A 13207-nucleotide genomic window follows, 5' to 3' on the forward strand; every position below is an offset into this window, starting at 1 on the left:
TTTGGGGGGTGCGGGGGGGGGGGAGGGAGACTCTGACCATGGCGGCGAGACCCCCACAGCTGGTTCTGCTCAGGGAAGCTGGGGACCTTTTCAGTAAAATGACCTAAATCTCAGAGAACACTTCCGGATCCGAATAAAATGTACAGCCAAACCGAGTAAAGGCGACTTCACTCACGAGCGTGCTTGGTGAGACGGTGACCACAAAGGCAGAGAGAGGCACCATTCTTCCATCTTTCTGGCTAATCTTTTGGACACACTCCCCCGTGGGGTTTCCATGGGCCTCAACGTTGTCAGAACCCGGGGCGCAGACACCTCAGTGCAGGCAGCTCAGAGCTTCGCTCAACGCTGGTGACTGTCTTCTCACGGGTGCAACTCAAGATGCTCCCTATCAGGTGCTCTGGTTAGAGGACAGGACTTTTACTGCTGCCCCAGAACAGGCAGCAAAGGCTCCAACCAGACCCTCCCGAGGCTGGGTGGCTGCAGGGCCGACAGCCGGCGATGTCCCCCTGCGCTTGTGCAGGGGTGTCTGGGACCGGAGAGGCTGGGGGGGCGGGGGTGAGGGCGTTCCTGCTTCTTCAGAGCAGGATCCATCCCTGACACAGGAGAGGCAAATGCGATCCAGGGCCCAGCTGGCCGAGTGACTAAACCCTCCTGACCACCTTCCCGCTAAATAAGGACAATGTCTGCCTCCTCAAGGCTGTGGTAAGGACTAGGCTTCTTGCACACACTTGGGGAGCAATAAATGGGGCTTCCTACTTTTTTACTGTTTGTTTGTTTTCCTTTTCCAAAGCAGCCATGTGTGGGCGACAGCAGCTCCGAGACGCACATACTGTGAGGCTTTAGAAATATCACCTAACCTCTCTGAGCATCAGTTTACAGATTTCCAAAAGGGAATCAATAGCTAATGCCCAGCTGAAGTGTAACTGCCAGTGAGAGAAGGTCTTTAAACTACAAACTGCTGTAGGTCGTGCATTCTTATTGTGTTAATGACAGTAAAGAACTAGCCTGGCAAGTCCCAAGAGAAAGTGGCTGTTACTCTGCAACTGGATGGCTCAGCAGAACATCGGTCCTTACTTCCCATCCCCAGGGAGGAGAGGGGTGAAGATGCCTGTCCTTCCGAACCACCCAGTCACACCCTCTCCACAGCCCTCACTTACACAGCGAATCCGATTGTGGTCACCGCCTGACCCTGCCTCCTGTTTTCACATTCTTGCTTTTAAGTTTTTGTTGGAACCTCACGGAGGCAAAGGGCCTTCAGGGTTCCACTGTTTCCAGGTTAAAGCCATGCTTCCCTCCTGTAGTGGAGGAAAATCATGTGACAGGGAGTGCTATGTCCACGCTCACAGGGGACGGGAAGTGAAAAGGTGGAAGCAGGTGCTAGTAGGTTTTAGTCAGAAGCGGACGCTGTTGCAAGTGAAGAGCTGGGCATTTCAAAGCCAAACACGAGGAGATTTGATGCTAGAACCACTGGGGGAAGGGCCAGTCGGGGACAGTGTGCAGGGAGGCCTCCCTGACGGCCCGTTTATTCCTCTCTTTTCTAAAGCGCGGGCTTGCTTCCGGTGCCTGAGCATCTGAGAGCGTGTAAATGAATCCAACCTGACTTTGCACAAGGTCAGCAGGGAAGCAGGGTTTGTAAATTTTCACAGATTAACTGCCTGAGGTAAGGGGAAAACATTTTTATTTCATTCCAAAAATAAATGTTCAATGGGAAAGCATAAAATATTTAAGCATCCTGTTTCCCTCCCTATTTTTAAAGACTCTACCATGCTGCTCTGTGCCTGCCTCTTTTATGGAAATGAAAACAGTAAATGCAGCTTCGGGGAAAGGAACATCGTACAAAAGAAGTGCCGTGTGCAGCCCGTGCTCTGCAGGTTCTGGTGGAGGCCTTGCCTCGTGGCCAGCGTGCGAGGGTCCCTGTGGCAGCGGCTCAGCCTCTGGTGGAACCTCTGCCACAGGCAGCAGTGTTGCTCCAATATCTGCACATACGTGCTGAGATGGGAAGATCTACTTCTTTACTTTTCTTATTGATTTTTAGAGAGAGGGGAAGGAAGAGGGAGAGAGAAACATCAGTGTTAGAGCAGAACATCAATCGGCTGCCTCCTGCACCTCCCACCCCACCTGGGGATCAAGCCCACAACCCGGGCATGTGCCCTGACTGGAATTGAACTGGCAGCCTTTGGCTGTATGGGACCATGCTCAGCCAACTGAGCCACAGCGGCCAGGGTCTTAAGACAATAAGATATATCACCTCACCTTTTTCTGACCAGAATTATTTTACATAAAGGGAATATATTAATACATTTTAGCATAACTACATGAATTCACACAGGGAAACTAGGTTCAACTACTTCACAAGTCACTGCTAATTTTCTATCTTTTCTCTTCTGTTAAGCAGTGAGTGTGTTTGGGAAGCTGTGACATTTATATTGCTTTGCCCTGATCATAAAGATTGCAAACCAGGCTCCTAGGGTCCTAGGGCTGCCGTAATGAAGCCCCCATGGGTGGCTTAAGACATTGTGGACTTGTGGTTCTGAAGCCACGAACCTTTATGAAGGTGTCGGCAGGGCCAGGTCTGTCAGGCTCGGTCAAGCTGTGGCAGCTGCCCCAGTCCTTGCCTTGGTGTCCGTGGCTGTGGCTGCATCACTGGACTCTGCCTCTGCCGTCGTGTGACCCCCGTGGGCCTGTGTCTGTTTTCTCTTCTTCAAGGGACTGTGTCATAGGATCAGGGCCACCCTCCTCCCTGAGAACTCAACTTGTCTCCACCTGCAAAGACCCTATTTCCAAATGAGGTCACAGTCCGTTTCCTAATAGAACCCCTGGCAGTGCTATGAGGGGACAGCTCACCACGGAGCCGGCGGTGTGGTCTCGGTTGCCATTTTACATTGCTATACTCTCTGGTTCTTCAGAAATGATGTTTTCACAAGTTACCTCATCTTTCGTAGACATGTAGGGAATGTGACATCTGATTAATGAATGCTCTTAGGTGTAGAATTTTAAAATGTGCAAAAATATGTCTAGAATAGATAAAAGGAATTTAACATATACCTGGCACAGTCCCTAACTGGTAATAGGCATTCACTAAATGTTGATTGAATGAATGAATGAATGAATGAATGAGTCATTATGAAGTCAAGACACTGAGCATAGTTTCATTTTCCTTTGATAATTCAGAGTAATTTCTACAGGTAAAATGTAGCAAAGTTCAGGTTAAGGGGTCACTCCTGCCTGAATGCTGATGCCCACGGGCTTGTGCATTTGGACATTCACTGGTTCAAGGCGCATTCTGTCTATGCTGCCGTCTCCTCAGCCTCCGGTCTGTGGCCTTTCTCTTTGGTTGGTGCATGTTGTTTCCTTTAACACATGTAACTACTTTTGTTGACCAGTCAACAGCAATGTGCTTTGGTTTGGTTTCTCCAACTAGAAAATTACCCACTTCATCATGTACAGGATTGCCTGCCCTTCAATCTGTTTTTCTCTGTGTGGACATTCAATAAATGTGTTTTGATTATGGTGATAGTATTTATGTTTCTTTAGTAATGGTTACTTCCATTTTCCATGTACGTAATCCAATACAGAGAAAAGTAACCACCAAGACAAAAACCAAATTACAGTATAGCCCAGACCTTACAAATGAAAGCTGTTTCCTCAGTATTAAAAATGCCTCTTATCTCTGCAGGACCTCCATGGGGATTGGAAATGCAGCACACAGAGCTTAAAAAGAAAAAACACATAGTATCAGAGAAATAAATTCAAGACAAAGACAAAAATGCCAAAATTCAAACTGAAATGTTCCCAGCTACTATATCTCAAGCTGCAAATGTTTCCCATTTCAGTCTTTTTCTTGACAGATAGTCAAGTGTTTGCTAATCAAACCTGTCATTAAAGCCAAACATTTTTCTAAAAACCTGATTGAGAATCAAAATATTTAAACCAACTGAAGGGATTTATTTTCTTAAAGAGAGGGAGGCGAAAACCAGCTCCTGGGAGAAAGCTTTCGTTTCAGCCATACTTTTGTCCCTTGTTTTCTCTGCAAGAGATTTCAGATGGGAAATCGCAGGAGCCTGTTTTCATGGAAAATCAGCAGGTGGCCCAGTTATTCGGATCAGCTGGGCAGGGAGCAGCCCAAAGCCAGGGCTTGGAGCCATTTCCCAGCAAAGGAAGGGAAGGGACCGTTCACTCTCCTCCCGCTGCCACGTGTGGTTACAGGAGGGGCAGTTGCCAGTGCGCAATGTTCTTTTCTTTCTAATATCACCTCTGCCCTCATCGGTAAATGGCTGATGCAGTGAAGCGCTTTCTGACCCCATTTTCTCCCTGATGTCACAGGAGAGAAAAGCTAATGAGCCCGTCACCCTGAAATGGTTTCAATACCAAAACCATTGCAGGCCAGTGTGTCTGTTACCAGCTTCAGCTTCATCGTCCTCTCTCATGCCCTTGGAAGGAATTCTCTGTACGTATTTCTCACTCACTCCCCTGCCCGGTGCGTTTCCCATTCTCCCTGAGAGCTTTCCCGTGACAACAACTCCAGTTAGTTAGATGGTGTTTCTGGGTTTAAGACAAAATGAGGGTCCTGCTCCTGCTGGGCCTTCAGAGCTTCTAAAAGCTTTGATGTTCGTTCCTGAACACTGTGTTTGTCCTCCTCTCTCTTGTGTTCAATTGCGACATGTGATGGCTCTCTACCCTGTGGTTTCCTGTAACATTTCAGTCATCACTTTGCCCTGCAAAACCTCCGTGTGCTCCGTGCGGAATTGGTGTGTTTATGACACCGGGGCTGGTTATTTACTGTCAAAATAAAATTAACGTCTTTGCCCTAACTGGTTTGGCTCAGTGGATAGAGCGTTGGCCTGCAGACTGAAGGGTCCCAGGTTCGATTCCGGTCAAGGGCCATGTACCTTGGTTGTGGGCACATTCCCAGTGGGAGGTGTGCAGGAGGCAGCTGATCGATGCCCTCTCCCTTCCTCTCTGTAAAAAATCAATAAAATATATTTTTAAAAATAAAAATAAATAAAATTAACATCTTTGAGGGGAGCCACGGGGAAGAGGTGACGACTCTAGGCCCCGATGAGGACGTGCCTGACGGGGGAGAGGCTGTCTCTCTGATGGGATGGGTAGAGGAAGCTGTGCAGAGGGCGGGAGGGGGCGGGGCCCTCGCCTGTGAGGAAGCTGCTCAGGTGCTGCCAGAGGATCTTTTCCCTGGAGAAGAAGAAGGTCAATTCACAGTAGAAAAAGGGATTGATAGACAACTGGGGATCTGGACTCACATCGCTGTGGGAGTTTTAAGACAGAATGAGTTGTTATGAGTTGTTCTGTTCCCTAATGAGCTAAAATACACCACCCAGTCTCCCACTATACCTTGTTTCCCAAACATAGTCTTTGAGAATCTGTTCAAGATTGTCTCCTTTCTGCCGAATAATTGTGTGTATTTGTCCCAATTACATGCAGTTTATGATATCCATGTTTTCTCTCATTTATAAAATACCAAGAAAAGTACAAAAAATGTTTGCTAAATAATGGCTAGGTCGCTTCTATATAGGTGTGAAGCTATGCAGTATTGCCTTTCTATTATTATACTTGGGATTCAACTCTTTTATAAAAAATTAGCTATTTATGTACTTGTTTACAAAAAAATTTAAAATTAGAATATTTAACCTAATCGGTAATGATTTCTAACACCACGTAGTATATTAAAGCTGTTACCCTTGGTCTCTGGTGCCAATGTTTTTCCAGCTTATCATTCGATTGGATCCATTTTACTTACAGGGCTTCTCTGTATCTGAGGAATTGCCAGATTTCCATGTGATGGGACCTGAGCTTGTCTCCCTGCCCTTGGTGGGTTCTGAAAGCTCCCCACACAGGGTTGCTTTATTTTTGCTCTTTTGGGTTCTGTGCTCTGTGTTCATCTGACCTCTGGAGCCTTATTTCCCTAATATTATCGAATAAACACCTCTAATCAGGGCAGCCTGATCCCTGTCCACCACGGCCTCAGCTGATCGTCAGCGCCCGTTTCACACCTGCTGGCTCTCCCAAATCACGTGCACATTTCTTTAGTCTGGTTTGACCACCTTCTCTGAACTCGCAGGGGCAAGCAGACTGCACCACTCCAATCAGGGACGTTGTGAGCAGCCCTGAGACCCCTCTGCTAGCCCAGGGCGGGGTAGCGTCCCCGCGGGAGGGGGAGAGGCCCGCCATCCCCACAGGGAGACCAGGAGGTGCTGGCTTCGCTCTGATGATAAGGACCCTGTTTGTGGGGCATTGGACACGTTAGCTTTCCCTTCAGGCCCATTGAGTGTTGGGGTAACTGGGGAGCACACTGAGCATGAAGGAGAAGGGGAGAAGGCCGCAGGCAGATCACACTTCCCCGCAAACTGGGTTCGAAGCGCACGAGTCTGTGGAGGGAGTCCGGGCCCGGCTGGGGGTGAAGGGGAGCACGGGCGTCCCAGGCCCTGTGTGCTGCTGAGTGGGCAGTGGTGTCTCGAGCTACAGGACACAGTCCCTGTGACCCACACAGGCTATTCTGCTGACGCCCAGACTCGGCTCTCCCAGGCCATCTCCCCTGTGGCCTGGGCCCTGCGACTGTGGGCTGTCTGCCTCCCACCGTCTGTGTGCCAGGTTCACGCGCTCCATGTCCTTAACCCTCGGAGCAGCTGGGCTCGCAGGGGCAGGTCCCCGTGACCGAGGGACATCGCACAGAGAAGGGGTCTGACCTCACTTTACAGCATAAACAGCCAGCACTTGCTTGTACACGCGGAGACCTTCCCGTAAGCGTAGCCCACATGACGCGCTGGCGTCACACGGGAGAGGCACCAGGACGGCTAACGCGACCTCCGTCTTCACTGCGCGGAGCACACGGAATGTGATGCGCACCGTCTTCCTTCTCACTTTACTTCCTGCTGCCAGTGGGAGTGAACCATGTACAAGGTGCTTTGAGCTGGATCTTTGCAAAAAAACAGTTTTTCATAATTTGCAGACTTAACCCATGAAAATGACTCGGAAAGACATGACTGAGGTAGATAGTAGCTGTGGTGGCTGGTACAGCTGGACTCTGTTGGGCCTGTTGGGGGTCATTCATCACGTCCAGAAGATGCATGGCCTGGTTCTCAGAACTTGTCCGTTCTTTCCAGGACACAGCGGGCCAGGAGCGGTACCGGACCATCACCACGGCCTACTACCGCGGGGCCATGGGCTTCATCCTCATGTACGACATCACCAACGGGGAGTCCTTCAACGCTGTGCAGGACTGGTGAGTGCCTGGCGCCCCCCAGCGAGGCCTCCTCAGCAGCTCCCCCTTGGCGGCTGCCCACGGGGTAGCGTGTTCTCACACGTGTCCTCTCTGGCAGCCACAGGCCAGCGGGGCCCCGAGTGGCGTGTAGGGGCCAATGGGCCCGATCGTGGTGGTGTCCTGTATGTGGTCCCTCAGTGCCTGGTGTCCTGTCCCCCGGGCTCTGTGGGGCCGGGCCCGTCACTGTGATTCTAAAACACAGCGTGTGGCGGCGGTCACTGTCTACCGGGGGCGCTAGAGCCTGAACCTCAGCCTCGTGGGCCTGGGCGCCCACGCCCAGCCCGGCCCCACTGGCTTTGCGAATAAAGCTGTATTAGAGCAGCCGGGCTCGTGGGCTTCGTGGGAGGGACCCACATGGCAGCTCGCTGCTGCCCGGGCACCGCGTGCCCCTGAACCTGCGGTTTCCCATCAGGCCCCTCCCGTCCACGCTTGCCGCTCCCCTTCCCAGATCTGCCACGCTGTTGCAGGTTTTCTTTACATTGAAAGGTTTCAAAAGTCTGGGACGAAGGGAAAGGTAACCCAGAGCCTGTTCTGATGCAGCCGCATCACACATCTGAAACGCTGTGTGGCCGCGTGGTGCGCACGGGGCTCCCGCCTTGGATGGCCCCGCCTGGTCTCCAGCTCTGGGGAGGGACGGGCAGCTGGTGGAGGGACAGGCAGCTGGTGGCCCTGCCCCTGAGTCCAGCCCTCAGGGCTGACAGGCGGGTTCTCTACAGAAGAACCAGTTTAGCTCCAGCTTTGGGGGATCAGGAGGTCCCTGAGTTCATTAACACCAAGTGGGCCCGCCGGGGTCAACGCCCTGAGTCCCGAATCAGAGGTGCCTCTCGCCCACCGGGACTCGGGGTCTCCCCACCGGGACTCGGGGTCTCCCCACTGGGACTCGGGGTCTCCTCACCGGGACTCGGGGTCTCCCCACTGGGACTCGGGGTCTCCCCACCGGGACTCGGGGTCTCCTCACCGGGACTCGGGGTCTCCTCACCAGGACTCGGGGTCTCCCGCACCGAGGGCATTTCCACCCGCCTCAGCCCCGCTTGCCCGACCCTCCCGAGCTCCCGTCCTGAGAGCATGGCCACCTCGGAGGATGCCCACCTTAGCATCCACAGGCCGCGCCTTATGGCACGATGCGGAGCTGTGGGTAGGATGGCTGTTCCCAGGCAGGAAACCTGGTGGGCAGATGGATGTTGTTTAGAAACCACCAGACCAAGGGTAACAGTCTGACCCATCTTCCCGCCGGTTTAATAATTCACTCTGTGCCGTTCAGGGCACCTTAACCAGGAAGAACTTCACCTTCAAACATGCGCACCTTCACCTTTTCTCTCCTTTTTCTCCAGAGTAAATAACACACTGAAACGCAGGTGACCTGTCAGACAGGAAAGGACTGTAGCCTGAGGGCCGCTGAGAGGAGTGGGCGTTTGCTCAGTGTTTCCTGGCCTCTGTCAAGGTCCAAGGTCCTCTCAGCTCTCTGTCTGGTTATGCTGCAGCTCTGAGGGGCAGTGACAGGGTGACCCCAAGTTCCCCTCCCACCTGGACATCGGGCAGTCTCTCCTGTCCCGGGATCTGAGCGGTGACATTTTTTTCTTTTTTCTTTTTTAAGGGAGGGAAAGAGAGAGAGAGAGGAGAGAGAGAGAGAGAGAGAAAGAGAGAAACATTGACTGGCTGCCTCCCGCACAGCCTCAGCGGGATAGAGCCCAAAGCCCAGGCTTTGCCCCGACCAGGAATCGCCCAGACCTCTTGGTATCTGGGTGCTGTTTTCTAGTTTCCAACCGCTGAGCCATGCCTGCCGGGCAGGGACGACCTTTCTTAGGCTGCTCTGACGGGTAGGGGACACTCTCCCTGTACAGACAGCCCAACCTGAACTCGCCTTCGTGTTTGGAAGATACATGGCTCCTTTCAGAAACTGAAATAAAAGCCCAAGCACATTGTGTGCCTCCGTGTCTTCTCCACACATGAGCCCAGGCGCGGGGACGTTTTGGGGGGCGGGGGAATGACCCAGAAGCCAGCTCTTGGCGTGGAGACAGCATGAGGTGGGTGTTAGGGTTGGCGTGCAGACTGTCGGAGGGGAGCCGAGGGCGGGTGCCTCCTGTCTGGCTGAGTTCTGAAGGCGGGAGGCCAGGGTGGGAAGCGCGTCCTGTGGCTCTGCCTGACCTCACGAGGCTGTGGGGGAACATGAAGGTCCGAGGCAGACCTGGGCTCTCGGATGAAAGCATTTCCTACACGTGTTGCTGCTCGTTCTGCGTCACCCGCTCTCTGAAACAGACTTGGTCTGTGCGGTTTGTGTCACAATATTTATTGCAAATAATGGCATTTTCTCCCAGGACTCCCTCGGGGCCTCTCCATTTTAATAGACCTTCTTCCCTGTTAAATTAGCTGCCTGTCTTTGGGGGGATCGGTCTTGAGGGACAACGATGACACTTACTGTGAAGAGAGCACATTCTCAAGCCCTGGGTGCTCCTTGTGGCTCCTGGGCGGCTTGGTGGCGCCGTTGCATCAGGAGAACCTGTGGGAAGGAGGATCCAGTGTAGAGAGCAGCCTGGGCTTTGAAATGGGCCCCTTGCTTGCGGCTGCTTGGCCTCACGGCACGTTCAGGTCGTCGTCCATGGGATCTCCGTCCAGGCTGCTGCCCCGCAGTGAGCGCACTCAGTCCCCACGCAGGCACTGGGCCCACCTTCTAATACTCGGGCAGAGCAGCAAGGGGGTGCTCTCTGCAGCCGCCCTGGGAAGTGAGCGAAGAGGCGGAGTCACAGGTCTACGCGGTGCAGTCCCAGACACCACCCACCCAGCGTGGGGTCCTGGCCCTGGCGGGGGCTCCGAGCCCTGTGATGCCTTCCCTGCTGGTGGATCAGCACCTTTGCAGTTCCATTCGTTAAGGTAATTATCCAGTGACCAGTCGTAAACCACACCCCTGCGCACCCCTCCCACATAAATAAATAGACATGAAAGGAAAGCATTCCAAAGAGGAAATTAGAAAATAGCACATTTGTCACGGGAGGGTCCTCTTGTTGCCAGAGAAGATGGTCATGGCGTACGGGGTGGGACTCTGTTAGATTCAGACAAAACCGTCCTGTTGCCACTTGGCTGTCCCTTTCTGTACCACCTGTTTCCAAACCCAGAGCAAGAGTCACGCACTCCACGCAGCCCCAGAGGTGCCACGGTCCCCGCGCTCTCGCCTCCCTCTCAGTGTATTGTGTCCTGTGGCCTAATTTCGATCTATAAATATCACACATTTTTAGGACACTTGTCCTGCCCAGAGCAACCACCAGGGGTGCCAGTGAGGGAAGAGGGCCGCAGGGCCTGAGTGGTCAGCTCGGTGGTTCCCAAACGTTCCCAGTCCTCACAGCAGCTACAAGCTGTGAGTGGTCACAAAGTACATGCCTGCCCAGAGCCAGCGGAGGCGAAAGGCGCAGTCCTCCACGGCTGGCCCTGACCCCCCACTTCAGACACGAGTTATACATGGGGGTCCCCAGGGCCCCCTCACTCCTGACCCCCTGGCTATAACTGCAGGGTTTCCCATGAACCATTTTAGATTTGACAATTCACTAGGATGACCTACAGAATTCAGGAAAGTGCTGTCCTTACCATTCTGGTTTGTTTCATTATAACAAAAGGATACAACTCAGAACCAGCCAAAGGGAGCGATGGCGACTGCGAGATCTGGAGGGTCCAGGTGGGGGCCCGGCGGTCCTTGGGGAGACGTTGCCATCCAGGGGGTTCCCCCGGGTCTGATGCCCAACCTTCATGGGGCGCCACTACGTAGGCTGACTGGTTGCACCATTGCCACAGGCTGACCTCCTCCTGAGAAGGCAGCCTGGCGTCATGGGACTCAGAGTGCTAACTGTCTGGTCACATGGTTGGTCTTCCTGGCATGACCACTCCTCCCCAATTCTGATTTCATTAGCATTAACTATCAGGTGAGTCATCTCATTAGCATTAACTATCAGGTGAGTCATCTCATTAGCATTAACTATCAGGTGAGTCACTATTAGCATTAACTATCAGGTGAGCCATCTCATTAGCATTAATTCATCAGGTGGGTCATCATTAGCATAAACCATCAGGTGTGCTTTGGAGACCCATCATGAATAACAGACACTCCAATCACTTTGGAAATAATAGGGTTTGCAGTGGTTCACAACCTTGGCTGCACATTAGAAGCACCTGGGAATCTTCTTAAAATCCTGATTTCTGGGCCTCATCCTCCAGAAATTCTGTTTCTTTGTTACTAATGTGGTGGGGCCACAACATTAGTAACAAAGAAACAGAATTTCTGGAGGATGAGGCCCAGAAATCAGGATTTTAAAAAGATTCCCAAGTGATTCTAATGTGCAGCCAAGGTTGAGAACCACTGGTTTAGAGGTTACCTCCCGGGAACTAGGGACAAAGACTGACCAGATTCTTTATTATAAAGCATTCCTTTATTTATTTATAAATAATAAGCACATACTATTGTGCCAATCTATAATGCACATTACAAAACACAGAAAACTAGATGCTAAAATGATGGATTGAATATAAACAGAGTTTTGAATAATATAGTATTGTATTGTATTTCTTGTGGAAGAGCACGTTGTAGAAAATGTTCCTAACGGCCACACCCGCCATGACATCACCTGTTGGCTTCCCAGATATTCAAATCAGCTTCGTTGCTCTGAAGTGAAAAGTAGTGACAAGGCCAGTGTGACAGGGTCCTGTGGATATAGCCCATCAGCTGCTGATGTCAAAATGTCAAAACACTCCTTTTTATGAGCAAATCGTAGAACAACAACTATCTCTATCTCCGGTTCCATCCCTAAGCCCACCTCTCATCCAAGGCATCCCCTCAGCCTGCAGCCTCTGGGTCGCTCTGGGCTTGGTCCTGAACGCGGCATCTTTGATAGATTTGTTACCTGGCGTTCAGGAGTGAAGGACAGTGTAGCTGTGGCCCCCAGCCCAGCACTCCCTGATTGCATATCAAATAGTTAACCCCTAGAGTGCCGGGAACGCGATCTCGCTCCTCCTGTCTTTTGCCAAAAGTGCTGGGAGCGCTATCATAATTTTTTCCCTAAACTGCTGTAAAATCAGCAAAAATGCCTTGGGGATTTTAGCATTGTTCCTAGGATATTGGTTGGCACTCAAAGGGTTAAGCAACGTGAAAAAATGGATGCTCTGCTAGAATTAAAATTATTTTCTTATCTTTCCGTACTTCATAAACTGATAACTTTAAATATGTACATTAATATGGTAATTTATGTAAATCTTTGTCTTCACAGTTTATATCCGGAGCTGAGTCCTTTCTAAATGGCTAGAGCACAGAATTTTATAGCCCATCAGCTTATGATGTGAAAAGTACCAGCACTGACTGAATGTAGATAGCTGGATAAGACAGCTTATTTTAGGGAACATTTCCTTAAGCCAGAAGGAAAGGTTGTCTTTAAAAAAGTTCCCTCAAGTGGAAACCAGTGGAGTCAGGGCCCCGGGAGGGAGGAGAAAGGCAGGAAGGGCTGGGTGGTGGGGAAGCTCGTCTGAGGGGCGAGAGGCGCTGGCCCTGCTGCTGGTGGGGCTGCGAGGCCTCACAACCCAACAGGGTCCTCGCCCCAGCGTGAGGCAAGCCCCACACAGACGGGCACCTGGGGGACTCCACCCTGTCTGCTCGCCTCACCTGACTGTCTTTAGAAGGGAGTGAATTCCTGCGGACCAGGTGGCTGTGCGGAGCGGAGAGGTCTGTGTGCCTGGCGTCTGCAGACACAGGCCTGGCCTGCCCTGGATGAGGCCGGGCGGCAGGTCTCCATCGTGGGCACCTCAGCAGCGCCTGACGTCCGAATCACTGCCCCTGGGCCCCGGCCCCAGGACTGGAACCATCACCCTGGGATCCTGACAGACCCGGCTCAGGACGACGAGAGCTCTAACCCCGGCAGTTCAGGTCTCGTCGGACCGAACTGGACTCTCATGTATTAA

The 13207-nt window shown here is 51.9% G+C and overlaps 1 protein-coding gene across 1 annotated transcript in view; it reads left to right on the forward strand.

The window, feature by feature from the left end:
- RAB3C (RAB3C, member RAS oncogene family) overlaps nucleotides 1-13207 on the forward strand; it is a 49265-nt gene that overhangs the window by 26379 nt on the left and 9679 nt on the right. The window contains exon 3 of the mRNA XM_005874163.2: nucleotides 7119-7237. Coding sequence (XP_005874225.1) covers nucleotides 7119-7237 — 119 coding nt within the window. The remainder of the gene's footprint in view (nucleotides 1-7118; nucleotides 7238-13207) is intronic.

The sequence above is a fragment of the Myotis brandtii genome, unplaced genomic scaffold (assembly GCF_000412655.1).
Source record: "Myotis brandtii unplaced genomic scaffold, ASM41265v1 scaffold426, whole genome shotgun sequence".
Lineage (NCBI taxonomy): Eukaryota > Metazoa > Chordata > Mammalia > Chiroptera > Vespertilionidae > Myotis > Myotis brandtii.